Below are 27,614 nucleotides of genomic sequence, written 5' to 3' on the forward strand. Positions count from 1 at the left end.
AGAGATAGAAACATCAATGATGAGAGACAATCATCGATTGGCCTCCTGCACACTCCACACTGGGGATCGAGCCTGCAACCTGGGCCTGCGCCCCGACCAGGAATCAAACCGTGACCCACGCCAGCCGGGCTCTCGTTATTTTGATGGTTTTTTTTTTTTTTTGCTGTGCAGAAGCTTTTTATTTTCGAATGGATGGCTTCATGTTTGCCATAGGGATTTCCTCTCCTGTGAGTTGCATATTCATCTTCTGTCCATTGTTCGATTAGTAAGGACTCACTTACTGTTAGATATTTCCCCTTTGGCCAACAGAACGTAGGCTGTCTTTTTTTTTTTTTTCTTACAAAAGTTTTAATTTTTAGTCAAACACATAATTTTCTAGTCTTGGTTAAGACTGTACTTTGTATAATATGTCGTCTGTTAGATTGTTTTTCTTTCAGAAGTTTAATTTTTTATGTTTTAGACAGTTTGATTTTCTTCCAGTGAATAAGCAGTTGTTGGAGCACCATGTGCACCAACTGTCCTGCTGTCCATGCTGCTTTGTGTGCTGTTCTGTGTCCCTCCTGAGTCATCTCTGAAATTGAACAGATACATCATACTCTTTTCCCGCAAGAAAGTAATTTACTTCACAGGAGAACCTCTAGTATAGGCCTCTGTCCTGGGTGCTCCCGGGCGGCCCGAGGCGGACGGTGTGTGGGGAGGCCCCAGGCAGCGTGGAGCCTGCCTGCCTTCTCTGCTGAGAACACAGAAACTCATTATCCCCTACAGTGAGCACTATTTCTGTGTCATTAAATTATATGTCTAGTCCCTTTAGAGATAGGGACACGATAAACCTCAGAAGCCATGAGGCCTGTCTAGCTGGTGAGGTCTCAGCGAGTACCTGAAAGACGAGAAGCCTGATAGAAAGCGTGGCCGGTCGGTCATCAAGGCTACTGTGTAAGGCCCTCAGGGTGGTGATAACGTAGCTTTAAGAGGTACGGTTATCTGTTCTTCAAGTTGCAGATAGCACATAACTTGAAAAAATCACCTGAGTGCAGGCAACATCTTCAGCCTGGCTTTTGTATGAAAGAGAATGCAGAGCTGACCAAGGAATTGAAGTACGTTTGAGATACACACACACTCTCACACACTTTCTCCTGCAGGGGCTGGGCCTATATGCTGCTAGAGACATCGAGAAGCACACCATGGTCATTGAATACATTGGGACCATCATTCGAAATGAAGTAGCAAACAGGAAAGAGAAGCTTTATGAGTCTCAGGTAAGTGTCACAGCCGCAAACAGCAGAGACGGGGCCAGAGCTGAGGGTCGCGCTGGGTTCAGTCTTGAACAAAAGCCCTGTCTGGAGCTTGTGTTTTCCTCATCTCCCCATCAGTCTTCTCTTTCAGTCCCTGCTTTTGCAGAGACGTGTGCGGATGAATGAGCCTGGCCGGTTTTCCAGGCCTCCGCCGCTTCGTTAATGGCCATTCATAGTGCGTGTCAGCTGACCAGGGGCCTTGCAGGTCGCATCAGCTTAGGCCCGTGGTCGGCAAACTGCGGCTCGCAAGCCACATGCGGCTCTTTGGCCCCTTGAGTGTGGCTCTTCCACAAAATACCACGTGCGGGCGCGCACGTACAGTGCGATTGAAACTTCGTGGCCCGTGCGCAGAAGTCGGTATTTTGTGGAAGAGCCGCACTCAAGGGGCCAAAGAGCCGCATGTGGCTCATGAGCCGCAGTGTGGCGACCACTGGCTTAGGCTTCCTGGTGCGAGCGGACGGAAGAGAGGACTTTTGAGCTGTTTCTCTTTCAGAACCGCGGCGTGTACATGTTCCGCATGGATAACGACCACGTGATCGATGCAACGCTCACGGGAGGGCCTGCGAGGTGAGGCTCAGTCTGATCAAGGCCTTTCCTGTCGGTGGGCCCTGTCGTCATAGCTTTCCAGGGAGCAACAGTTTAGAGCAGATACGTCCCAAAAGTTTTATTTAAAATTACATTGGTTCTTGTTCAGTAGATGAGCAGATAGGAGTGTAATTAGGAACAAGTCTTCCCTAGGAGCGGCAAGTTTTTCAGGCTTCTTCTGGTTGGTGCATGGTTTTCTGAAACGGCGGTTTGCAGGTACATCAACCATTCATGTGCACCTAACTGTGTGGCTGAGGTGGTGACTTTTGAGAGAGGACACAAAATCATCATCAGCTCCAACCGGAGAATCCAGAAAGGAGAAGAGGTAAGCGTGGGGGAGCTTTGCTGTGAGCGGATCCTGGGGTGTGGTTTCCACCTCTATACAGGTAACTTGTCCCGTGGTTTCCCAGTTCTTTATTCTGGACCCAGCCTTTCAGCGTAGGTCCCGTTGCACCACCCTGTCGTCTTTGTCCGACGTTCCACACGGCAGCATTGAGTACTTCCTGCCACCTCTCCTTGGTCCCTCCTTCGTTCCCCCATCATTCATGTGGCATCGTTTCCTATGTCTAGGACTCCTCCTCCCGCCCTTACCCTGGTCACAGTTTGGCAGGATTCCTTTCTTTAACAATTAAAAGCCTGCAGAGCAAATCATGGTACCGTTGCCTCCTGTGGTCTCTGCCACGCGTGAGGCCACCACAGGGCTATAGGCAGCAGGGTTGGTGCACCCTTCACTCCAGGTCCTTGTATTCCCAGATATGAGGAGAACACGCTTACAGGTTTTCACATCGATTTTCACAACGTATAGTTGCTTTATTATCTGTTCTTCAGAATGCTAGGTGCCGACCTTGACATTTCTTTGGTCTCACTGGTGACTTAAGATTATTAGTTTGTTTGTTTTTAATATATTTTATTGATTTTTTTACAGAGAGGAGGCGAGGGGGATAGAGAGTTAGAAACATCAACGAGAGAGAAACATCCATCAGCTGCCTCCTGCACACTCCCTACCGGGGATGTGCCTGCAACCAAGGGACATGCCCCTGACCAGAATCAAACCTGGGACCCTTCAGTCCACAGGCCGACGCTCTATCCGCTGAGCCAAACCGGTCAGGGCAAGATTATTAGTCTTGATTGCCTCATTTGTGTTTCCCGACTTGGTCGTTCACTAATGTGATCACGCATCACGGCAGCTCCGGAGCTGGAAAGCTCCCACAGAGCGCCATGGCCCCGTAGGAGCCCTCCCGTTCGGGTGGGAGGGGCCCTGGTGTCCTGTGGGTGTTGGAGCGCCCAGCCCGTTGTGGACAGAGCTATGGTATTTTGCTTGTGTTTCGGTCATCATTTTGGAATTCCCTTTGTTAAATCGAGAACTGAACCAAGGCCTCTTTTGCACATCTTGTAACTCGATGAGGATCTAAGGAAGGGAGAAGTCCAGCATGGTGCCAGTGAGTGTGGTGCCAGTGAGCACGGTGCCAGTGAGCACGGTGCCAGTGCGCGTTGGTTCCTCCCGGGTTGGGCAGTGCTGGGGTCCAGGGGGTTGTACCAAGGAGGTTGTGCAGACTCCCAGCTGCCTTGACAACAGGCTTGGTCTGAGAAGTTAATAATTTGGTGGCTCCTATAGAAAGACATCTTTGAAATACTAAGTGAGGAACAATGGGGGAGGAGGATGGTAGCTGACGAGGGCGATTCATCTCTGCCGGACCTGCAGTGCCCGTCGGCCAGGGAGGGGAGGAGGAGCCTGGAGCTCGGGGGCAGGGGACCCCGGTGCTCCGCCTGCAGGGCAGCGTGGTGAGCAGTTGTGAGATGCCCCTCCTCCCGCCAGCTGCCCTTCTCAGGTCTGGCTCGGCCTGAACCTACTGCCTCCCGATTCCCTCGGTCCCTTTGGGATCCCAGGTAAACAGCCAGGCTTGTTTCTTTCATTGTTTTTGTTGTGAATCCTCACCCAAGGATATTTTTCCATTGAGAGAGAGAAACCTCACTGGAGAGCGAGACATCCATTGGTTGCCACCCAGGGTTGGGGATGGAGCCTGCAACCAAAGTCCATGCCCTTGACTGGAACTGAACCTGAGACCCCGCAGTCCGAGGGCTGTACCACTGAGCCACCCTGGCGAGGGCCAGGCTTGTTTACTTTAGGCGGTTCCCCGTCACCCCTCCCAGGCCCCACAGAACCTCAGCAAAGCGGGTCTTCCTGTAGCTTGTTGTCGGCGAGCCCTGGGCAGATGGAGGGAGGGGCCCTTTCTCCTTCCTTCCCCGCCCCTCTGACGCGTGTCTTTGCCGTGGGCAGCTGTGCTACGACTATAAGTTTGACTTCGAAGACGACCAGCACAAGATCCCCTGTCACTGTGGAGCCGTGAACTGCCGGAAGTGGATGAACTGAATGCATTCCTTGCGCTTGTCCCTAGGAAGAAGCGATTCAACACACCGTTTGGATTTGGCAGCAGAGAGAGATTTTTATTTTCTGTTTATGACTGAAATCTAGCTTCTGGGAGTCTGATTTCCTCAGCCCTTCCCAGGGAAGGCGGACTCGGCAGCGCTCCTCCAGTGGCTGAGGTTACAGAATTACAGATGGTCCAGCACTTTTTTCTTTTTCTTTCCTTCTTTTTTCTTCTTGTGGGTGGGTGTTGTTTGTGTTGTTGTTTTAGTCTCACTAAGGAGAAACTTTACTGGGGCACAGAGCCGATGGCTGCCCTGCCCCAGGGCAAGGGCCTTCCTATGAATGTAAGACTGAAATCACCAGCGAAGGGACACGTCCAAAGTGCTGGCCACGGCCTTATTGAAAAAGGGGCAGGCCCTCTAATTTAAAGTTTTTTAAATAAAGTAGACACCACTGAACAAGGAATGTACTGAAATGACTTCCTTAGGGATAGAGCTAAGGGATAATAACTTGCACTAAAATACATTTAAATACTTGATTCCATGAGTCAGTTTATTGTAGTTTTTGATTTCTGTAAAATAAGAGAAACTTTTTGTATTTATTATTGAATAAGTGAATGAAGCTATTTTTAAATAAAAGTTAGAAGAAAGCCAAGCTGCTGCTGTTACCTGCAGAACTAACAGACCCTGTTACTTTGTACAAATATGTAAATATTTTGAGAAAAAAATACAGTATAAAAATAGTTATTGACCAAATGCTACCAGGCTCTGCAGCAGCTCGGTGCTTATAAAATGTTCATAGGGATGTTACAATATAATTTTGTGTTATAAATATGCCATTATAATTATGTAATAACCAAAATTTCAACCTAGAGTGTTTGGAGTTTTTTGGATACCACGGTCAATTAGTACTTAATGTTTTATACACCTTCTGATAGAACAGAGTGTATGCCATGACTACAACTTTTATAGCTGTTTTGGTAATTTAAACTAAATTTTTCATACTATATTGTTGCATCCCTACTTCTTCAGTCAGGTTTTTTTGTGCTTACAATTTGTGATAACTGTGAATAACTGCTTAAAAAGACACCCACATAGAGGCTGACTTTTCTTCAGCAAAAGTAGTTTTGATTAGAACTCTGTTTCAAGCCACAAAGAATCATTTAAACGTACTAGGATCATGTAGCAGGAACTCTGATCTAACTCTAGCCTTCTATTTAACACAAAAATTTGAAAAAGGAAAAAAAAAAGAGATGTGATCATGGGCGGCAGGACTCCGGCAAAGGGTTTGGAAGATGTGATTTTAAATGTGTTTGTATGATCTGTTTGTTTACATTTCTTTAATAAAAACACTGTTTTGTGTTTGCTCGTAGGAATTTAATCAGCATTTTGAACCGGGTTAGCTTTTTATTTTGTACTTAAAATTCTGGTACTGACACTTCACAGGCTGAGCATAAAATGAAGTTTTGTGTGCACAATTCCAGTGGACTGTAAGCTGTTGGTATATTCAGTGATGCAGTTCTGAACTTGTAATGTATATGGCATGATGTATTTTTATCTTACAGAATAAATCAATTGTATATATTTTTCTCTTGATAAATAGCTGTATGAAATTTGTTTCTTGAATATTTTTCTTCTCTTGTACAATATTCTGACATCCTACCAGTATTTGTCCTACCGGTTTTTGTTTTGTTTTTGGTTCTGTATAATAGTATCTAATGTTGGAAAAATTGAATTTTTTGAAGTATACAGAGTGTTATGGGTTTTGGAATTTGTGGACACAGATTTAGAAGATCACCATTTACAAATAAAATATTTTACATCTCTAAAAGCCACCTGAGTCTCTGTTAACCCCTCGCCTGTTCTGGTTTGAGCTCTGAAATTAATGCTTGAAATTCACCGATGGTCTGATCCACATGTCAGAATTACCGCCATGTTGCCATAATCAACTCAGTTCTCAAAGTTTAGACACAAGTTCTTAACTCATTGCAAATAGAGACTGTCTTCCTTGCAGTTGAATAAAGGGAACTTCAGTTTCGCTTTAGTTTATCTAGGCCTAATTAAAAATATTCATGGTGCCTTACTCCCTGGTATGAAGTCCATTTTTCCTAAGATTTTTAATTGACTTAGAAGGGAGAGAGAGAAACATTGATGTGAGAAACATGGATCAGCTGCCTCCTGCATGCCCCACACTGGGGACTGAGCATGTGCCCTGACCAGGAATCAAACCGCAACCTTGAGATCTGCAAGCCAACACTCCAACCACTGAGCCAAACTGGCCAGAGCTAGTCTGTTTTTGTTCAACTGTTCAATTGCTCTCCTAGATTTATTCTATGTGGTAGATGCTTTATTTCTATAATACTGAATGTATTTAACATTTAAGGAGGTTACTAAGAATTAAAATTGCTCAAAATCCCCCAAAGGATTTTCTTTTTACTTAGTAGCGAGGTTTATCACAATTTGTGAAGAAACCTGAAGCCTTTTATGTATTTTTCCTACCTCAAGTAAAATTCTATGCGCAATGTGAAATGTTTTACATTTTTTTTACATTTTCAAATAGTTGATATATGCAATATTAGTTTCACATGCATAGCATAGTGATATGTTACAATGATCATCCTGATATGTCTAGTTCCAGTCAGACCATTCATAGTTATTGCAACATTAATGACTGTTTTTGCTATGCTGTAATTTATATTCCCGTGACTTTTTATAGCTGGCAATGTGTACTTCTTAATCCCTTCACCTTTTCATCCACCCTCCAAACCCCCTGCCATCTGGCAACCATCAGTCTGTGCTTTGTGTCTGAGTTTGCTTTTGTTCGCTTACTTTGTTTTTTAGAGTCCATGTATAAGTGACATCGTATGGAATTTGCCTTTCTGTGTTTGACTTAACTCATTTAGCATATTACCTTCTAGGTCCATCCAGGTTGTCAAAAATGCCGAGATTTAAATTCTTTTTATGGCCAAGTAATTTTCCATTGTCTATACGTGCCACATCTTTTTTATCCAATTGTCTATTGATAGACACTTGTGCTATTTCCGTATCTTGGCTATTGTAAATATCAACACAATAAACAAAGGGATGCATGTATTTTTTTGAATTAGTGTATTGGATTTCTTCAGACAAATACCCAGAAGTCAAATTGCTGGGTCACAGAGCAATTCTCTATTTTGAGAAACCTCCACACCGTTCTCCACAGTGGCTGCACCAGTTTGCAAACCCACCCACAGTGCACGAGGATCCCTTTTCTCCACTTCCTCACAAGTACTTGCTGTTTGTTGATTTATTGATGACATTCTGACAGGTCTAGGGTGATGCCTCAATGTGGTTTTAATTTGTGTTTCCCTGATGATTAGTGATACTGAGCATCTTTTCATTTCTGTTGTCCATCTGTTTGCCCTCTTGGGAGAAATGTCTTTTCAATTCCTTTGTCCATTTAAAAATATTGATTTTATTGATTTCCAAGAGGAAGGGAGAAAGAGAGAAATATCAATGATGAGAATCACTGATCCCCATTGGGGATCAAGCCTACAACACAGGCATGTGCCCAAACCTGGAATCGAATCGTGACTGCCTGGTTCAAAGGTAGATGTTCAACCACTGAACCACACTGGCTGGGTTGCCTTTTTTCTTTATGAGGGTATTACATGTGTCCTTATTCCCCCCCCCCCCCACCACCCCCTGCTCATGCCCTCACTCTCCTGTGTCCGTTGTTTATGCTCATATGCATGCACACTAGTCCTTTGGTTGATCTCTCCCCCTTACTCCCACCCTCCCCTGCCTTCCGTCTGAGGCTTAACACTCTGATCAATGCTTCTCTGTCTCTGGATCTGTTTTGTTCATTAGTCTATGTTGTTCTCTATAATCCACAAATGAGTGAGAGCATGTGATATTTATCTTTCTCTGACTGGCTTATTTCACTTAGCATAATGCTCTCCAGGTCCATCCATGCTGTTGCAAATGGTAGGAGAGCCTTCCTTCTTACAGCAGTGTAGTATTCCATTGTGTAGATGTACCACAGTTTTTTAATCCACTCATCTGTTGATGGGCACTTAGGCTGTTTCCAAATCTTAGCTATTGTAAATTGTGCTGCTATGAACATAGGGGTGCATATGTCCTTTCTGATTGGTGTTTCTAGTTTCTTGGGATATATTGGTTTTTTGAGTTGCATGAGTTGATAATTGTTTTATTCTAAAAACTTTTTGGTGGAATCCTTAGGGTTCTCTACAGTATGTCATCTGGCCCGTTTGAAATGAATAAAACTAAAAAAAAAAAGACCGTACCCTTTTATGTAATGATGTTTACTTTGAATTTATATTGGTTCACACAAACACTCCATCCATGCTTTTGTTCCGGCCCTCCGGTCCAGTTGAAGAACCCATTGTAGCCCTCGAGTCAAAAAGTTTGCCCACCCCTGGGTTAGGGGCAATCAGACCAGGAGGGGAGGACAGTTGGGGGTAATCAGGTCGGTAGTGGGGGAAGTTGGGGACGTGCAGACCGGCAGGGGGGGCCAGTTGGGGGCAAGCAGGCCAGCAGTGGGGGGCAATTGGGTGTGATCAGGCCAGCAGGAGGGGCAGTTTGGGACGAGCAGGCTGGCAGGCAGAGTGGTTAGGGGCAATCAGGCAGGCAGGCAGGTGAGCGGTTAGGGGTCCGTGGTCCCGGATTGCGAGAGGGATGTCTGACTGCTGGTTTAGGCCTGATCCCACAGGAGTCCCAGATTGGAGAGGGTGCAGGCTGGGCTGAGGGACACACCCCCACCTCCGTGCACGAATTTCATGCACCGGGCCACTAGTGTTACTATAAAAGTTAAAACTTGACTCAATCTTTATTTTCGTCCCCAAAATTACTCCACTAGTATTTCCTGTCAGAGGCAGCTCTTCCCGCCCAGGTGCCCCCTGCCAGAAGCCCCAGGCTAAGGCTTCCGCTCCACGTGCCCCTCGCCCCCCCCCCCCCCCCCCAGCTCCCTCTTGCAGCCCTGCGCCGAACTCCTTCCCCTTCCGTGCAGGGCTCCTGGCTGCTGCCTGACCTGGACGAGCTGCTCAGACTGGGTGCTCTAGAGTCTGTGCGTTCTCCTCCCTCCCCTTCCGGCTCAGAGGCGAGGGCCCACAGCCTAACGGGGCCCCTGACAGAGGAAGGCAATTTTTGAAATAAATTATTACTTTTGACATTGGAAATGAATACAATACTGACGTAAAACTTTGACAATGTTTTATGATTAAACTATCCATTTTTATCCTTAAAAAACAAGAGCAGGGCCGAAACCGGTTTGGCTCAGTGGATAGAGCGTCGGCCTGCGGACTGAAGGGTCCCAGGTTCGATTCCGGTCGGGGTCATGTGCCTGGGTTGCGGGCACATCCCCAGTAGGAGATGTGCAGGAGGCGGCTGATCGATGTTTCTCTCTCATCGATGTTTCTCTCTCATCGATGTTTCTGACTATCTCCCTTCCTCTCTGTGAAAAATCAATAAAATATATTTTTTTAAAATATATTTTAAAAAAAAAAGAGCAGGGAGGGAAACAATTTTTTATTATGAATATGCTGCGATGAATATTTTCGGGTGTGTGCCTTAAGTGTATCAGCAATTTACTGGTCTTTTTATTTTTTAAATATATTTTATTGATTTTTTACAGAGAGGAAGGGAGAGAGAGAGAGGAAGAGAGAGAGAAAGAGAAACATCGAAGATAGAGAAACATGGATCAGCTGCCTCCTGTACACCCCCCACTGGGGATGTGCCCGCAACCAAAGTACATGCCCTTGATCAGAATCGAACCTGGGACCCTTCAGTCCGCAGGCTGATGCTCTATCCACCGAGCCAAACTGGCTAGGGCTTTACTGGTCTTTTAAATCGACTTTATTTGAAGTTACTTTTAGATTTACAGAAAGGTTGCAAAGATAATAGTCTGCCCCCACCCCCCCCACCCACACACACACACTGTCTCTCCTTCTGAACTGTGGCACATTTGTCAGAACAAAGACATTACGTAAACTAGAGACGTGGCCTGCTTTCACCAGCTTTTCCGTGCCCCTTTTCTGTTCCAGGATCGGATCCAGGACCCCACAGGGTCATCATGCCAGCCTGGGCTCCTGGCCTGTGACAGGGATTCAGGTTTGTCTCATGTCTCATGACCTTGATAGTTCTGTTTCCTTCCTCATGTCCAGGCTTCCCTTTAAAATGTTTAGCACATCGAACATATTTATAATAGCTGGTTTTAATACTGTTTGCTAATTCTTTCACTTCTGGGCCTGTTAATTGATCATCTCCTTGTAACAGGTCACACTGGATCCAGAATTTGTGCCTTCGTGTTGAGCACTGGATTGTGGCGTTCTCCGTGACACAGTGTGACATTTTGCCCTGGCTGGAGCGGCTTAGTGTTCAGAGCGTCAGCCCACGCACCCAAGGGTCTCGGGTTCAATCCAGTAAAGGGCACGTACCTGGGTTGCAAGTTCATCCCGGTCGTCAGAGCTTGTGCGACAAGGCAACCAATCGATGTTTCTCTCTTCCTCCCTCCTTCCCTTCCACTCTCTCTAAAAGGCAATGGAAAAAATATCCTTGGGTGTGGACTTAAAAAAAAAAAGATTTTATTCTGGTGGCAGTTAAGTTACTGGAGAATCGGTCCGCCTTTTGAATCTTGCCTTTATTATTTTATTTTTATTTATTTATTTTTAAACATATTTCTTTATTGATTTCAGAGATAAAGGGAGAGGGAGAGAGAGAAACATCAATGATGAGAATCATTGATTGGCTGCCTCCAGCAGGTCCCACTGGGGATCAAGCCCGCAACCCAGGCATGTGCCCTTGGCCGGAATTGAACCTGGGACCCTTTAGTCCACAGGTCAACGCTCTATCCACTGAGCCAAACCAGCCAGGGCTATTTTTTAAAATTTTTATTTATTTTTTATTGATGATAGTATTACAGATCTCTCCCATTTTCTCCCCATTGCCCCCCCCCCCAAGCCCCCACCCACCCTCTCAGGTCTTCACCAGAAGCTAGTCCTTTAAGCATTTTTAGGATGAGTCTAACTTAGCTCACCGATGAGGTGAGGCCCTTCAGGGGGCAGCTTCCTGATGCCCTGGGTCTTCAGGGTCTCCACTTGGCTGGTGGAGCTGAAAGGTGACCTCGGGAAGGGGTTCCGCTTAGAGCTTCCCAGGACTTCTTTCCTTGGAGCTCGCTCTTGGCCCACCTTGCAGAGCCACACGTCGCCTGTGGACAGCATGATGCACACATTTCCAGACCTTCCTCGGAGCGCTCCCTCCTCTCCTCCACGCCGGGCTGCCAATTCTCACCACTGTGCCTCCCTGAACTGTTCTGTATCAATTAGCAAGATCACCATCCTCTTTTTTGGTTTCCCCTCCACGACTAGTACTTATTCAGGAGTTAAGAAATCTCTGCCTAATCTCGGTCAGGGAACTGTTCAGCCGTCTCAGAAACGGATGTCAGCACTTGTTCGCTGGGCTGGGGCGGCAGCAGGCAGAGGGAGGGGATGTGTCCATGTTCACAGTGTGCATCTCCTTCAGCTGTGCTGTGGACACGTTGTTAAAGACTTCAGTGCAAACTCACCTTCTTGCTGATATTTCAACAATATAAGTCATACAAATTCTTGTAGCTGCATTATACTTTCTATATTCTGAGGCTTTGTCTTGTTTTTAATTGAACATTAAGGGAATGCAGTATTTTATTTATTCATCTATTGGTTAATCCTCATCCAAGGATATTTTTCCATTGATTTTTAGGGAGAGTGAAAGAGAGAGGGCAAGACAGAAACATCGATGTGAGAGAAACACATCGATTGGTTGCACAAGCCCCAACCAGGGTCTGGGCCGGGGAGGAGCCTGCAACTGAGCTACAATGCCCTTTACCAGAATCGAACCCAGGACACTTTGGTCTGCAGGTCGATGCCCTATCCACTGAGCTAAACCAGCAAGGGCGGGATGCAGTATTTCAATTCTAACTCTGCCAATAGCTTTATCTAGACGCCTGTTGGCTCTTTTTGTCCCTTTATGAAATGTTTGTCGCCAAGAAAGACAGGATTACATTTTCTTCTTTCAGACTGAGTTGGTGCAATGTCCCAGGTGTACTGGTTAATAATGCAGTTTTTTTTCCAACAGATGGAGTTACACATATGTTGATATACTGGCATTCTTTTTTTTTTTTTTTCTTCAACATTTCACATTGTTTATTAATGCAGTATACATTAGACCCGAACTCTGCAGTTTCTAAGACTATCATGTTTCATCTTTCAGATTCTTCTGCACTTTCAGGTTGTCTACAGAGGTACCCTTAAGTAGATGAACCACATTTTCTATAATTGTTGAAAATATACTACAGAGTGAAATGGTTTAAATATAATTTAGGCACATATTGATTATGAAAATAGATATCTCTCAATACAATACTTCTCTGTCTTGGTAAAAATAATAAAGCAAAGAAAATAATTCATTTCTGGTCTTATTAGTTTTTGTGTAGATCTCATTAAGTTTATCGGCAGCTTCTAAACAGTTCTTGAGAGACCTTAAAAGTGTGGTTCTGAACTCTATTTCTTCCATTGACAATTTTGTCCTGTTTCTTTGTCTCCGCATTTTGTTATGCTTCCTTGGTGCACCCCCTAGTGGTCTTTGTTCGCAGTCTTATAGATAAATCTTGATTGTTGTAGCTAATTCCAGGGAGGGTTTGACCTCCAGGCCAAGTGGCTATGAGAATCAGGTGGGTCAGCAGTGAGAGAACTTCTGTCCTCTAGGGAGGTGCTAATCTAGCCTTTGCCTGAGGCTATCCGGCAAATGCCTTTGCCTGAGGCTATCCGGCAAATGCCTTTGCCTGAGGCTATCCGGCAAATGCCTCTGTGCAGGGCTTGGGCGGGGCGGGTAGCACAGGATCAACAGGGTGGGCCGGAGAGAGCAGTTATGGTGGCTCTCAGTCCTGTCCCAAGGGGCTCTGCCTCTCTGAGTCCCAGCACCCGCTGCAAAGCTCGGAGAGAAAGCTGCACTCGCTCTGACCGAAGCCAGACAGTCCCGCTTCTGCCGTTTGAGTCTGGGTCCCTAAAGACTCGCCCGGATCTGGTGCTCAGAGTCTGCGACTCCCTCCCGATTGAAAACAACAACCGCGCCCTCCGCCGCCAGCCCGCTCCGCGCACTCCGCACCTCAGAATTTGACTTCAGCACTGCGCCTCCTCTGAGTGTCCGTATGCGTTTCTCTTTCCTCCTAGTTGTAGGACTTCCACTCAGCCATCGTTCCTGTGGTTCTGGGTGATGTCCCTTCCGTTTTTTGGTTTCACTTTTGAAGTAGTTGTTCAAAGCAGCAAACTCCGGCGTTAACCTATGCCGCCATCTTGGTTCTCTCAATAATTCATTTCTGAAGTTGCTTTCCTTTACCTGTAAAGGCCTGATTTCCTCCCACTATGTGTATATCCTTTATTGTAAGGAAAGCTTTGCATATGTATATATAGAAGAATAAGCTACGTAAATATTCAAGACATGTCATCCTCCCAAAGGATACAAAGTGGGTTTTAATAATTCATTGCCTCAACTGATGAGTCTGGAGAATTCAGAATCAATTTGGATACAGCACTATTCCTGCTCTTGGGGCAGATGTAAGGACACCGTTTACTGGTGAGGAAGTACAGGCCCCGTCTCTGCTGCTGCAGAGAGATAATGACTCAAGAAAACGAGGCTAAAATTATTAAAACAAAACCAAATGAGAAAATATAAGTTAAAGACCCACAGGTGCTGACTGACTGGTATTACATTTTGGACCAGCCAAATGTTTTTAAGTTTTTTTGGTGGCTATAATCAAACAGTCAGTTTAAAATCCCTCATTCTCCACGGTATGGTTTTAGCTGTAATTCTAGCTATCTAAAAGATGACTTTGCAATACCCATTCATATTTTACAGTGTTTGATTGCAGTGGATTGAGACTTAGTATCTAGTTCTAAGCTGGCCCTGTTTAAGCTATTTGGCCACTGAATTAAATATTAGTAACACAATTTGGTTTTTTGGTTTTGAAGTATCTTCCTATGCTTGTTTTGACTGTACAGGAGGAAACTAGGCTGGTAGTGTAAATAAAAGATTGCCTGGTCTGCATTGAGTGGAACTTGCTTAGAATGAAATTCTGAAGAGTGCTCCTTTAAAAGTTGTTCCTATAGGTTGTTACTACAGAGTTCCACTGTGACTTCAGCTGACAATGATGTACAATGATGTCTTTCTTTCAACTCTTGTCTCACCCAGTAAGAACGGAGGATTTCTTTAATTCAGCTACTATTTTGTTCTAAAAAAAATAACCATTATTAAAATGAACCTTAAAAGAGAGTCTTTGGGAGTCTGATCTCACCATATTCACACGGTGTGACAGGTAAAGGGAGGCAGTCCTAGAGCTTTTTATAACCTGAACAGCCTCTTGCAATTTTCATAAAGTTTAACAATTTAAATATCCATATGCATCTAGAGACTCAATAAATAAAATTTCATAGGTTGTGCTTCTCATAAATGAAAATCCTCAAATGCATTTCAAACCAAGATGGTAATTCCGCATCATGCCTATCTAAAGCAAATATGATAGAAAGCATTTCCGGTCATAAAGCCAGGCGAACCCCCCACTCCACTCTAAAGGCAGCAATCTAACCTAGCCTCCCTACAGCTGGTAAATGAGTGCTTCTCTGGTGAAACCAGAATGTGGGGAAAAGCCACTTTTCCCTTATGCACCACTGAGAACAAGCATAATCCTCTAAATGGTTTTGTCTTTTTAATTTCCTTACAGTGTTATGTCTTCTACACAACTGAGTGGAGAAATAAAAGTGATAATGAAAACATTTTCATTTTGAGCATCTTCCTCCAGCCCTAAATTCTCATCTGACACTTTGTGACATATGGAGTGGTGTCAGCATCTCTTCAAATATAGCTCCCTTAACGTTGGAACCTCTCAGGTTGGCTTCTTGAAGGTCACACCCAGACAAGTCGCAGTTCTCTAAATCAGTTCCTGCCAGAGTTGCTCCTCTGAGGTTACAGTTCTTCAACTTTGCATTTTTTAAGGTAGCGACTCTCAGGTTAATGCCTGTCATTTGACTTCCTTCCATATCCACACCTTTTAGATTAGCACCTTCTAAATTGGCTTTAATACCAGAAGGATCTTCAAAATTACACAGTTTCAGGGATGCACCTTCTGCATTAGAACAGAGCATCTTGACTCCCTGGAGATTTGCACAGTCAAGCACTGATCCAGAGAGATCAGCTCGTTCAAGATTTGCACAGCAGAGATTAGCATGTGCAAGATTGCAGCGGCTTAAATTGGCCATCTTGAAGTTAATGTATCGAAGGTCCAAACGAGAAAGATCAGCACCACTAAAGTTTAAACCCTGGCAACGCAATTCTGATTTGGTTGGAGTGGCTAGCAAAAATCGGACAAATTCCTTTCGCGATATTGGTGAATGATCCTCTGGTGGTTGAGAATTCTTTATTGCCACTTCTAGGTGTTCAATCAATGAGTCAATACCAAAAAATCTGGCTTCTTCCAACACCCCCAGTAAATTAATGCCATCATTTACAATGAGTTGTCCATGACGCAAGTAGTTCAAAATAGGTTCAAAGTACTCAGGACTTCGGTCAATTAAGAAAGCTCCTCTGTGATCTTGCTTATTACCCCAGACACCTTTGTCCTTAAACATGTGGGCCAGCATACTGTCGGGTTCTTTGTTCACTAAAGTGCTCCGTGTAGTGGTAAAGTAACGCCCTCCAACATTTAATGTAAGCCAGTCTGTGTGAGATCCTGACAACCCTTCTGGTAGTTTAGAATCTGTCTGAGGATCAATGAATGGCTCTCCTTCACACACAAACAAAACGTCATCATCCCTGATCAAAGCAATATCATCAATCAGTCCACCTTTCCCATTATACACACTAGTGGCTTTTATGCCAAGTTTACTGCTGGCCACCGAGAGTAAATCAGATAAAGTTCCATATACAGCAACCACCTTTCCATTCCTGGGGCTGCCGTTAAGGAACAGGGTCACCCGCCTCATCGCGCTGACCCCGCCGGGTCCTGAGTGAGTCGCCACCCTCCCACCTGGCTCTCTCCCCACCTTTTTCTTCCCCCGCCCTTCCCCTCCCTCCACCCACTCGGACTCTCCGATATACTGGCATTCTTGGTTATCAAAATACTCCTACAGCTTTGGGACTTTGTAATGGCAAATATTCATCATGTGTGAAAAAGCATGATGCATAACTCACACAACCGTGAGTACATACAAGTGGAAGCGTAGCTCAATTTGGAAGCAGAAATTTATTGACCTTAGAGTTGACTTGGAAAACATTGAAAAAAAAAGCGATTAGAGTACCAGAGAGAAGTGTTGAAAATGAACTATTGAGGACTTGGAATGCCATTCCAGAAAACTTTTTCTGTTTAAAAAACTTTGCAACAGTGTTACTCTCCATGTTTTCATCCATATACACTTGTGAATCTTTGTTCTCAGTGATGAATTTTGTTAAGTCTCATAATAGGAGTAGCCTGACGGATGAAAGTAGTAGCTCCTGCATATCTCTGAAGGTCACGAAATATAAATATACTGTGTTTTTGTCGCTCAAATGAGTTTTATTATTTCTTCAAGGTTCTTCACATACGTACACCTTAAGAGATATCAAGTAGGCGTAACATGTTCTCAAAAAATTACGGTTGGCACGCAGAAGAATTTTGAGTCAGAGATTTTGCTGGTTTTGGCATGTGCTCACAAAAAGGTTGCCCACCCCTCCCTAGGGCATTCTTCCATTGATTTTTAGAGAGTAGATGGGAGGGGGAGAGAGACAAAGAGAGAAACCTCAATGTGAGATGTGAGAGAGAAGCTTGGTTGCCTCCAGCACATAGTCAGCCGGGATCTATCCTGCAATGGAGGTACGTGCCCTTGACCAGAATGGTGATCCTTCAGTCCACAACCCGGCACTCTACCCACTGAGCCCAAGGGCTAGGGCTAAATTTGAAAATTAGATGGAGGGCAGCATTCAATTTGTAGATCAAATTGTGAAGAATTAATGTCTTAAAAATATGAGTTTCCTAATCTGTGAATATAGCTTTCCATTTATTTAGGTTGTCTTTATTTTCTCTCAGCAATGTTTTATACCTTTCACTGTTCATATTTTTAATGCTATTCTATCCTGCAATTACCATTATTTTTCATTTTGAACTGTGTGTTGCTACTATATAAAAATACAATTTTTATAAATTGACCCTTTATTTTGATCCTGATAAATTTCCTTGCTTTCTTTTGCATAAGCCTTTTCTCCAGTATCACTGTCACAAACTACTGATCGATTTTGTAATGTTAAAGCAGCTTTGGTGTATTGCTTTTAAAATTTCTCACAATGTCAAAATTTCTCAGAAGTTTTCCAGAAGAGGCTGTGAATTATTGGTATAGTCTTTCCCTCCAATGTTTGATAGAACTCATCAGTGAAGCCATTTGTGCCTAGAGTTTTCTACATGGGAGGGTTTTTAAACTACAAATTCCATTTGTTTCATAGCTATCGACTATTTAAGTATCTATTTCTTCAGAGAAGTTGGGTAATTTATTTCTTTCAAGATATTTGTCCATTTCATTTCATTTATTGACATAAAGTTGGTCGGAATAATCCCTTATCCTTTTTTAAAGCGGTTTTAGTTCACAGCAAAACTGAATGTATAGAACACACGCACAGCCCCTCCCCGCCCCCCAACACACTGCATCTGTAGTACCTTGCTACCAATGATGAGCTTTTGTTGACACATCATTATCATCCAAAGTCCAGTTACACTAGACTGTGCTTTGGGGTTTGTATTTCTATGCACGTTGACTAACGTATATCATACACTGCTGGAAGCCGGACCACCCTTGCTGCTTGACACAGTCGCTGCAGGGAAGAAACATCTGCACAGCTTATGATTCAAGGGACCTGGTGTATATGGCATACTGTTCGTAATATGTTTGCTCCCCTTCTTAGCGCTATGTGTTTTAACCAAGGTCACCTCTCTGAGAAAGGTTGTTTCCCCAGGTGGGGATTTTTATCAGTAAAACCCCTTAATTAAGTGCCAGATGGGTAGGTAATCACTTTAACTAGGAACAATCACACTTAAGCTACATAATCTTTACTCCCTGGAATGGAGATAACAAACGCCCTAACCTTTGAAAAAGAATGGATAGGATTAAGATCAACTGGTATAAATACAGATGTAGCAGGAGAAATAAACACAGAACCTGGCTAGACTGCTGATCAACTGAACACTGTCTCCGTGTCATTCCTTCTTTGCCGACTCCGTCCACACCTTTGGGAAGCCCTGGACCTGCTGGGGTTGGACCCCAACAATTGGCGCCCAACGTAGGGCATGAACCCACAACCCTGAGATTCAGAGTCTCATGCTCTACCGTTGATAGCTGTTTACTACTTGGAATCAGGGAAGTGCCCGGAGTCCTGACGCTGCCATGAACATGTCGGCCCCCAGCGCACTCATGAAACAGCCGCCCATTCAGTCCACGGCCGGGGCCATCCCGGTCTGCAATGAGAAAGGTGAGATTTTGATGGAGAAAGTGAAAGTGAAATGTTATGTGTTGGGAAAGAGGCCAGACTATGCCCCTATGGAGTCCTCAGATGAGGGGGATGAAGAATTTCAGTTAAGAAAGCCAAAGAACAAGAAGTAGAGCCTGAGGAACAGGAGGAGGATTCATCTAGCAACCCCCGACTACGGCGTTTGCAGAACCGTATTAGTGAAGATGTGGAAGAGAGATTGGCTCGACATTGGAAGATAGTGGAACCTGAAGTGGTAGGAGAAAGTGACTCAGAAGTAGAAGGAGATGCTTGGCGCATGGAACGAGAAGACAGCAGTGAGGAAGGAGAGGAAGAAATTGATGATGAGGAAACAGAGCGGCGCCGTGGCATGATGCGTCAATGAGCACAGGAGAGACAAAATGAAGAGAAGGAAGTCATGGAAGTGGAAGATGAGGGGCGTTCTGGGGAGGAGTCAGAATCAGAGTCCGCGTGTGAAGAGTACACATCAGTGAAGATGAGATGGAGCCTCGCCTTAAGCCAGTCTTCATTCGAAAGAAGGACTGAGTAACAGTTAAAGAACAGGAGGCTGGAGCATTGAAACAGGAGGAGCTGGAGCAGGAGGCTAACGCAGGGCTGAGGAGAGGCGCAAGTATACACTCAAGATTGTAGAAGAGGAGACGGAGAGAGAGCTGGAGGAAAACAAGCGATCCCTGGATGCACTGAATACTGATGATGAAAATGATGAGGAGGAATATGAGGCATGGAAAGTTCAAGAACTGAAGAGAATCAAGAGGGACAGAGAAGATCGAGAAGCGCTTGAGAAGGAGAAAGCAGAAATTGAACGCAGGCAAAACCTGACTGAGGAAGAGAGGAGAGCTGAGCTTCGTGCAAATGGCAAAGTTATTACCAACAGAGCTGTTAGGGGCAAATACAAGTTCTTACAGAAGTATTATCACCAGGTGCCTTCTTCATGGGTGAGGATGAGGAAGTATACAAGAGAGATTTCAGCGCACCTGCCCTGGAGGATCATTTCAACAAGACAATTCTTCCCAAAGTCATGCAGGTCAAGAACTTTGGGCGCTCTGGTCGTACCAAATGTACCCACCTTGTGGATCAGGACCCCACCTCCTTTGATTCAGCATGGGGCCACGCAAGTGCCCAGAACACAAAGTTCTTTAAACAAAAGGCAGCTGGGGTACGAGATGTATTTGAACGGCCATCTGCCAAGAAGCGGAAAACTACTTAAAGGTCAACTACTTATTCTTCCAGCTGTGGGACACAAGGGCAAGTCTCAGTGTCTGGGCCTTTGCTTTCACTGTTATTTACATGGGCGATGTGTCCAGCCTATTGGGCCTACTGCCATACTTGTGACACGGGGTAACCGTTTTGGAAGGTGCTTTGTGCGGTTTGGACTCATGCTGTGAAACCCGCATAAAAGCACTATCCAGGTAGGATTATCCCCACTTAAAATTATTTCTGAGAAATCTTCATTTTCATCATTGCTCTGGCTCCCCAAATTTACTTGGGACTATTCCAAGTTTTTTCCCAGCTCCTTAGCTTGGGTCAGAAATATAAGCATGTAAATGGACAGTGCATTACTTCAACCTTACAGGAAATCTGAGCTCATTGAAACCTTAGCATTTGGGGTTTTTCTTTTTAATGCCTACTTTGGATATGTTAAATTTTTTAAAAAATACCATGCAGAGGGTTGTACAGCAGCCAAAAGGCATCGGGCCTCCTGTACAATAGCCTGGTAGAAGGATACACAAACCAGACAAGAGTTTTACCAGATCTAGTAATGATGTGGGGAAGAGGTGGTGTTTGTATCTTTCCAGAAGGAGCAGTGCAGACAACTTGGGTACCAGAGCATTACGTGCATCACCACAATGGACCCAGAGAAGCTCCCTGTCCCATCGTTCCGAAGACTTAGAGTTGCCCCGATGACAGAAAAGTGGAAAAGAGAAGAAAAGGAAGACTATGCAAGGGACTGAGGTACCAACATGGGGTCAGCTGAAGAAGTTAACAACTGAGGCCCAGCAGATGGTAGAAAGGCAAGAAGTGGAAGCTACTCTCTCAGCCAAGTCCGAGGATTCTGAGTAAATTCTGAGGGAAATTCCCCGAGGTACAGACATTGGAACCCTGATCTAACTAAACCTAAAGCCCTTGTCAAATGGACAGACTTACTTACAGGAGCCTGGAAGGGACCTGATGTACTTGTAACCTGGGGGAGAGGATATGCTTGTATATTCCCACAGGACGCAGACTCACCTGTGGATTCCAGACTGTCTAGTCCGACCTTATGTCACACCGCCCGCCATCTCTGCCTCCTCCTCCTCCTCCCCGGTACCATCCATATCGGCCGACCCAGAGGGCACAGCTGACTCCTCCCCGGACACCACCACCACCATCAAGCACGGCCCTGATGGACCCTTTGATCCAGCCCTTCAACTCGCTGACGCTTCGGGAAGCCCGTCGCCAATGACACCGCCCGCTAGCCAGATCAACAAGGACAACCAAACCACCGACTTGAGGACAGCTGAAATCCCTTGACTGAAGAGGCCAGCAACCTTCTACAGGAACAAGGCTCCGTGTGCACTCCATCCACTGTGTTTATAACTATGCTCGCTATCATTGCTTGTCAGTCTTCTTCTGAGCCTTGAACAGCCCAATCTGAGAGGTGGCCGCTATCATTTAAAAAATAAAAAGGGGGGAATTTGCCAGAAGCCGGACCATCCTTGCTGCTTGACACAGTCGCTGCAGGGAAGAAACATCTGCACAGCATATGATTCAAGGGACCTGGCGTATATGGCATATGGTTCTTAATATGTTTGCTCCCCTTCTAGCGCTATGTGTTTTAACCAAGGTCACCTCTCCGAGAAAGGTTGTTTCCCCAGGTGGGGATTTTTTTTTTAATATATATAAATATATTTTATTAATTTTTTACAGAGAGGAAGGGAGAGAGATAGTTAGAAACATCGATCAGCTGCCTCCTGCACATCTCCTACTGGGGATGTGCCTGCAACCCAGGTGCATGCCCTTGACGGGAATCGAACCTGGGACCTTTCAGTCCGCAGGCCGATGTTCTATCCACTGAGCCAAACCGGTTTCGGCCCAAGTGGGGATTTTTATCAGTAAAACCCCTTAATTAAGTGCCAGATGGGTAGGTAATCACTTTAACTACGAACAATCACACTTAAGCTACATAATCTTTACTCCCTGGAATGGAGATAACAAACACCCTAACCTTTGGAAAAGAATGGATAGGATTAAGATCAACTGGTATAAATACAGATGTAGCAGGAGAAATAAACACAGAACCTGGCTGGAGATCCTGGCTAGAGAACCTAGCTAGACTGCTGATCAACTGAACACTGTCTCCGTGTCATTCCTTCTTCGCCGACTCTGTCCACACCTTTGGGAAGCCCTGGACCTGCTGGGGTTGGACCCCAACAATACACAATAGTTTCACTGCCCTAATAATCCTCTGTGCTCGACTGTTCATCTCTCCCTCCCTTTACCTCTGGCAACCGCCCATCTCCATGGTTTTGCCTTTTCCAGAATGGCATACAGCTGGACTCATACAGGAAGTAGATTTTCAGATTGGTTTCTTCCACTGAATATGTATTCAAGGTTTCTCCATGTCTTTTTGTGGCCTGATATCTCAATTATTTGAACACTAAAAAATACCCATTGTCTGGATGTACCACTGTTTATCCATTCACTTACTGAAGGATTTCTTGGCTGCTTCTAGTTCTGGGCAATTATGAATGAAGCTGCTGTAAGTGAGGTTTCTGAGGGAGTGTAAGCTTTTAACTCCTTTAGGTAATTACCAAGAAGCTTGATGGTCGGACCAAAGACTAGGGCTTAGTTTTGTAAGAAACCACCAAACTGTACTGCAAAGTGGCGGCGCCATGCTGCATCCCCCCAAGCAGGAGGGAGGTTCCTGCTCCTCCTTTTTAGCATCTGGGACTCTAGGAAGGCTGCCCTTCTCTTTACTGATGCTGGTCATTTGTGTCCTTTTTCTTTTGACGAGAGGTTTCCACTTTTGATGTTCTTAATCCAGTTTTTGGTTTCATTAATTTTTTCTATTTTCATTTGTTTCTGTTCTGATACTCAATATTTCTTCTCCTTCTTTGCTCTAACTTGCTCTTTTTCTATTTTCTTAAGATGAAAGCCTAACTCACTGATTTTTAAACCTTTAACCCTTGTCTAATCTAGGGGCTTAGTGCTGTGACTAGGGGCTTAGTGCTGTGAATTTCCAAGGACTGAGTTAGCTGCACCTACAGTCTTTGATATGCTTTCATTTTCAGTCAGCTGAAAATAGCCTTTTGCATATATATTTTATATTTTATTGGTTTTAGAGAGAGAGGGAGAGAGATAGAGAAACATCGATCAGTTGCCTCCTGCACGTCTCTCACTGGGGATTGAGCATGTGCCATGACTGGGAATCAAACGGGTGACTTCTTGGTTCATAGGTCGACACTCAACCACTGAGCCACACCAGCCAGCAAAAGTAGCCTTCTGGTTGCTTCTGTGACCCACAGGCTACTGAAGCAGTGTGACTGGTAGGTTTTCCAGGATCTTTATTATTTTTATCTGGTTTATAATGTTTCGTGAGCTGAATCTGTTATCCCAGAAGATACTGTCTTGATAGATGTTTCAACTGTACTTGGAAAGAATTACAGTTTCTGGGTGGATGGAGTGTTCCCTGTTACTTATGTCAAGTTGGTTCACAGTATTTTTCTACTTGCTTTATCGCTATTGAGAGCTGTGTGTAAATCTCACACCTGCAGACAACGTTTCTCCTGGAAGCTGGAACAGGTTTGGTGGTTTGTATTTTGAAGTTCTGTTGTTTGGGATTATTTCCTCTTAATGAACTGACCCCTGACAACTTCTTTATCCCTGGCCATATACTCTGCTCCGAAACCTCCTTTGACTAATATAAATACAGCTGCTCCAGATGTCTTGCTATTACTGCTCAACATGCATGTACTTTCCCATCTTTTTATCCAATCTCCGCCTTCTACTAGGGCATTTATTCATTTTATTTGGCTTAAATCTGCCAGCTTGCTGCTTTTTTATTACGTTCCCATCTGGTCTTTAAAGTTGAAGGACTGATAAAAAGTTTGGGATGCAGATATATTATTCTCCAGCATGTTTCTAATATGATGCTTAAACTGCTTTGTGATTCAAGATTTTATTTTATTTTATTTTTTTAAATATTTTATTGATTTTTTTACAGAGAGGAAGGGAGAGAGATAGTCAGAAACATCGATGAGAGAGAAACATCGATCAGCCGCCTCCTGCACATCCCCCACTGGGGATGTGCCCGCAACCCAGGTACATGTCCTTGACCGGAATCGAACCCAGGACCTTTCAGTCCACAGGCCGACGCTCTATCCACTGAGCCAAACTGGTTTCGACATGATTCAAGATTTTAAAAACTCTTTATATTTGGGCATGTAATACATACACAGGATTCCTAAATTTGTATTTAATTGACATAAAAATCTTGACCTCTAGATCCAACAACCTATTCAACAACTCTACCTGGATGTTTCACAGGCAACTTTAGTATCCAAACTCGCATACCTTCAGTTCCAAACTCCTAGTTCAAGCCTAGAAACTGATAATTCCCTACAGTTAGAGCTGCACATGGTTCATCAGCTGAATCCAAGTTTATTTCTTACCATGCATCACAGACATAGGACAGCTCAGACCTGAGTCTCCACTACAAAAAGGTAAATAATTAAAAGGATTCTTTATTTTAAATGTCTATAGTACCATAATTCATGAAAATAATTTATAGTAGTTAACCACCCCTTAAATATGATCTTATAAACAATGTTGGATTCAGTCAGTTTGTTTAAAGTTAACTAGTCTGCTATGAATTCTTCTAAGAAAGGAAATCATGACACATTCCATTCCATTATTAACGGGGATTAAAAAGCATAAACTAATTTGAATAGACCTAGCAATTTCCTGGGTATAGTCCTTCTGTAAAACCTGACTCTTTATATTAAAACTGTATTCTGATTTCCTACCATTAAATAAGAAGTTCCTTAACAGTGGCCTAGAAATGACCCAACGTCACATACTGCTTCACCGCCCGATGGTCACTCGGTGTTCCGAAATGGACAGTAGAGTATGTCTGCTGCTTCACGTCTGCTGATCTTCCCAGGACAAGCATTCCATTCCAGTCATCGCATCCGCCTTAACCTTCCAAATGCCACTGCTGTGAGGAGGAGCCATCACAGATTGCCATAGCAACATAGCCTTTGTGACTCAGCGGATCAACCGCTTTCAGGCACTGTCCAACTGACACCTGGTACAGCCGATTATTCTTCTGAAAAATGAAGAAAGAGGTAACTTACAACACTTACTATCCAAATAAGGTAAAGAAGATACAGTGATCCAGAGAGAGGTGGAGTACTTAACACATTGCGGACCAATCCCGAGAATTCTCACTTCACATTACACAGTGTTTTACAAAATATCACACTTTAAAAAGATATTAGGTTGTAAGAACATGTAATAAATAACTTCAAAATGCAATGGGTATTTAATTTTAATGCATGCCTTTAACATTTATGTAAAACGCTTTTTGTACTCGTTCAATAGAAACCTATCTGGCCACTGGGTAAAGCCAGCAATACAACTACTGGTGGGCAGTGTGTTGAGAGTAGGTACAGGATGCTGCAAGCGCAGAAGACCCTTCTACAGGTGGACTACGAGCTTCCTCCCATCCGCCCTGAGCAAGCGTCTCACCCCAAAGGTCCACTGCTGGGATCCTCCCGACCCATGGCACTTCATGAGTCGGGGTGGGTCAGATGATCGAGTTTCTGACATATCCAGGCAAAGGAGATTACTTAAAACCAATTCATGCTCTTCATTATAAATCCAGATCTAAGGAAGAAAAGAAAAGATCAAAACCCCAAGCCTACACACAGCAGTCAAAGAAAAAACAAGCATCCAAATTGGAAAGGAAGAAGTAAAACTGTCCGAATTTACCAATGACCGGCCATTACATCAGAGAGCCCTAGAACTCCACCAAAACTACTGTGCTTTTACATACCAATAATGAATGCTCCGAAGCAAATAACGCCATTTATAATGGCATCAAAGGAATAAAATACCTAGGAATAAATTTAACCAAAGAGAGAAAAGATGCACACTCTGAAAACTGTAAGACATGGATTATGTTTCCTTAAGCTAGGGAAACAGAAGAAAAATAAACAAATGGAACTACACCAAACCAATGAAGTTTATGCACAGCAAAGGAAAACACCCACAAATCAGGAAGCAATTGACTGAATGGGAGAAGATACACGCAAACGACACATCAGACAGAGTTAATCCCCCAAATACAGAGAACTCACACAACTCAACACCAAGAACACAAACAACCCAATTTAAAAATGGACAGAGGACATTCAGACGGACAACAAACAGTGTTGGCAAAGATGTGGAGAAAGGGAGCCGGTGCACTGTTGGTGGGAATGTAAACTGATGCAGCCACTATGAAGACTGTGGAAGTTTCTCAAGAAAATTAAAACAAAACTACAATATGACCCAGCAATCCCGTTTTTGGGTTATTTATCCAAAGAAAACAAAAACTCTAACTTGGAAAGATATCTGCACCCCTTACAGTAGCCAAGATATGGAGGCAACCTATCTGTTCATCAATAGATGAATGGATAAAGATGTGGTCCATACATACAATTCAGCAATAAAGAAGAATGAATCTTGCCATCTGCAATGACAGGGATGGACCTAGAGGGTATTGTGCTAAGTGACAGAGGTCAGACAGAGAACACAAATAACTCATGGTCTCACTTAAACATGGAATAAACGAACAACAACAACAGATGCTCAGATACAGAGAACAAGCGATGGCTGCCAAAGGGGAGGTATGTGTGTGGGGGGGTGCTCTTCCTTTGCCATTTCTCACAGATTCACATATCTTTCAATTCATTCTATATAATTGCAATGTTCAAATAATGCTGTAAAGAAACAAAATGCTACTATGATCAGATTAAAATCTAATGTCTGCCCTCCCTTCACTGAAGGACACCCTTCAGGGCCTGGCTTTGAATACAGAGGCACTGCTCACCTGGTTTGGGTCACGGTAGTCACATGCCTTAAGCACTACTAGGCCTCCCTTCTGACTTGGGCGGCTCTGGGCCACCAGACACTTGCCGGTCTGGAGGTGATAAAGCTGTAAAAGAAAAGAATGTTCATGAAGCCCAGCGTCGAAGAAAGACCAGTGCTAAAAAAGGAGGTGTGGGATGAAATATGAAAATATTATTCCAGTAGTATGAATTCCAATGTCATAAAAGCATTTTATATTCCTAAATTCTAGCTTTAGTACATAGGAGCATAACAATAGACTTCAAGGTTATAGGCAATTTTAACATATGCAAGCAATGTCACATGGAATTTCTACCTAAAGTTACAGGTTTACTAGTCTCCTATAGGGAAGGAAGAAAATCAAACTATCATTTTAGCACTAAAATAGATAATTGGGGGAAAAAGAACAAAGGTATAAAGCAAAGGAGACACTACATAAGTAATGTAATATACACGCTGAACTGGAGATAAATATAGTTTATAAATGCCATAGGAATTCTAAAAGTGCGATGCGTAAGAGAAGCAAAGCACATGGTCTCAGTACAAGGACGGCTGTAAGCACTAAGATGAGTATGTACAAGGCAAGCATCATGCAAGGGATTAATTACATGGACATACACTGGTACCTAATTTTCTTTAGCAGAAAACACCTAAGAACATCTTGATGATTTTTTAAAGTCTTAGAACAAGTGGGGGGAAAGCTCTAGGCTGAATTCTGGCCACTTAGTCGTTGGCACTGTGAAA

At 44.0% G+C, this 27,614-nt stretch overlaps 3 protein-coding genes and 1 pseudogene across 25 annotated transcripts in view; 2 read left to right on the forward strand and 2 right to left on the reverse strand.

The window, feature by feature from the left end:
• KMT2C (lysine methyltransferase 2C) overlaps nucleotides 1–6,075 on the forward strand; it is a 269,634-nt gene extending 263,559 nt beyond the window's left edge. For all 20 annotated transcript variants that reach the window (XM_059711394.1, XM_059711398.1, XM_059711397.1 and 17 more), the window contains 4 exons: nucleotides 1,140–1,256; nucleotides 1,786–1,859; nucleotides 2,094–2,202; nucleotides 4,156–6,075. In XM_059711394.1, the coding sequence (XP_059567377.1) occupies nucleotides 1,140–1,256; nucleotides 1,786–1,859; nucleotides 2,094–2,202; nucleotides 4,156–4,248 (393 nt within the window). In that variant the 3' untranslated portion in view covers nucleotides 4,249–6,075. The remainder of the gene's footprint in view (nucleotides 1–1,139; nucleotides 1,257–1,785; nucleotides 1,860–2,093; nucleotides 2,203–4,155) is intronic.
• A 7,512-nt stretch (nucleotides 6,076–13,587) lies between these two features.
• On the reverse strand, nucleotides 13,588–16,340 carry LOC132242598 (BTB/POZ domain-containing protein KCTD9). Its single transcript, XM_059711417.1, has one exon. It carries the CDS (start codon nucleotides 16,250–16,252, stop codon nucleotides 15,083–15,085), a length of 1,170 nt encoding a protein of 389 aa, XP_059567400.1. The 5' UTR covers nucleotides 16,253–16,340; the 3' UTR covers nucleotides 13,588–15,082.
• A 1,287-nt stretch (nucleotides 16,341–17,627) lies between these two features.
• On the forward strand, nucleotides 17,628–20,391 carry LOC132242597 (microfibrillar-associated protein 1-like; annotated as a pseudogene).
• Nucleotides 20,392–24,403: 4,012 nt separating this feature from the next.
• GALNT11 (polypeptide N-acetylgalactosaminyltransferase 11) overlaps nucleotides 24,404–27,614 on the reverse strand; it is a 93,643-nt gene continuing 90,432 nt past the window's right edge. For all 4 annotated transcript variants that reach the window (XM_059711421.1, XM_059711418.1, XM_059711420.1 and 1 more), the window contains 3 exons: nucleotides 26,854–26,958; nucleotides 25,509–25,646; nucleotides 24,404–25,086 (listed from right to left, as the gene is read on the reverse strand). In XM_059711421.1, coding sequence (XP_059567404.1) covers nucleotides 24,955–25,086; nucleotides 25,509–25,646; nucleotides 26,854–26,958 — 375 coding nt within the window. In that variant the 3' untranslated portion in view covers nucleotides 24,404–24,954. The remainder of the gene's footprint in view (nucleotides 25,087–25,508; nucleotides 25,647–26,853; nucleotides 26,959–27,614) is intronic.

The sequence above is a fragment of the Myotis daubentonii genome, chromosome 10 (genome assembly GCF_963259705.1).
Source record: "Myotis daubentonii chromosome 10, mMyoDau2.1, whole genome shotgun sequence".
Taxonomy (NCBI): domain Eukaryota; kingdom Metazoa; phylum Chordata; class Mammalia; order Chiroptera; family Vespertilionidae; genus Myotis; species Myotis daubentonii.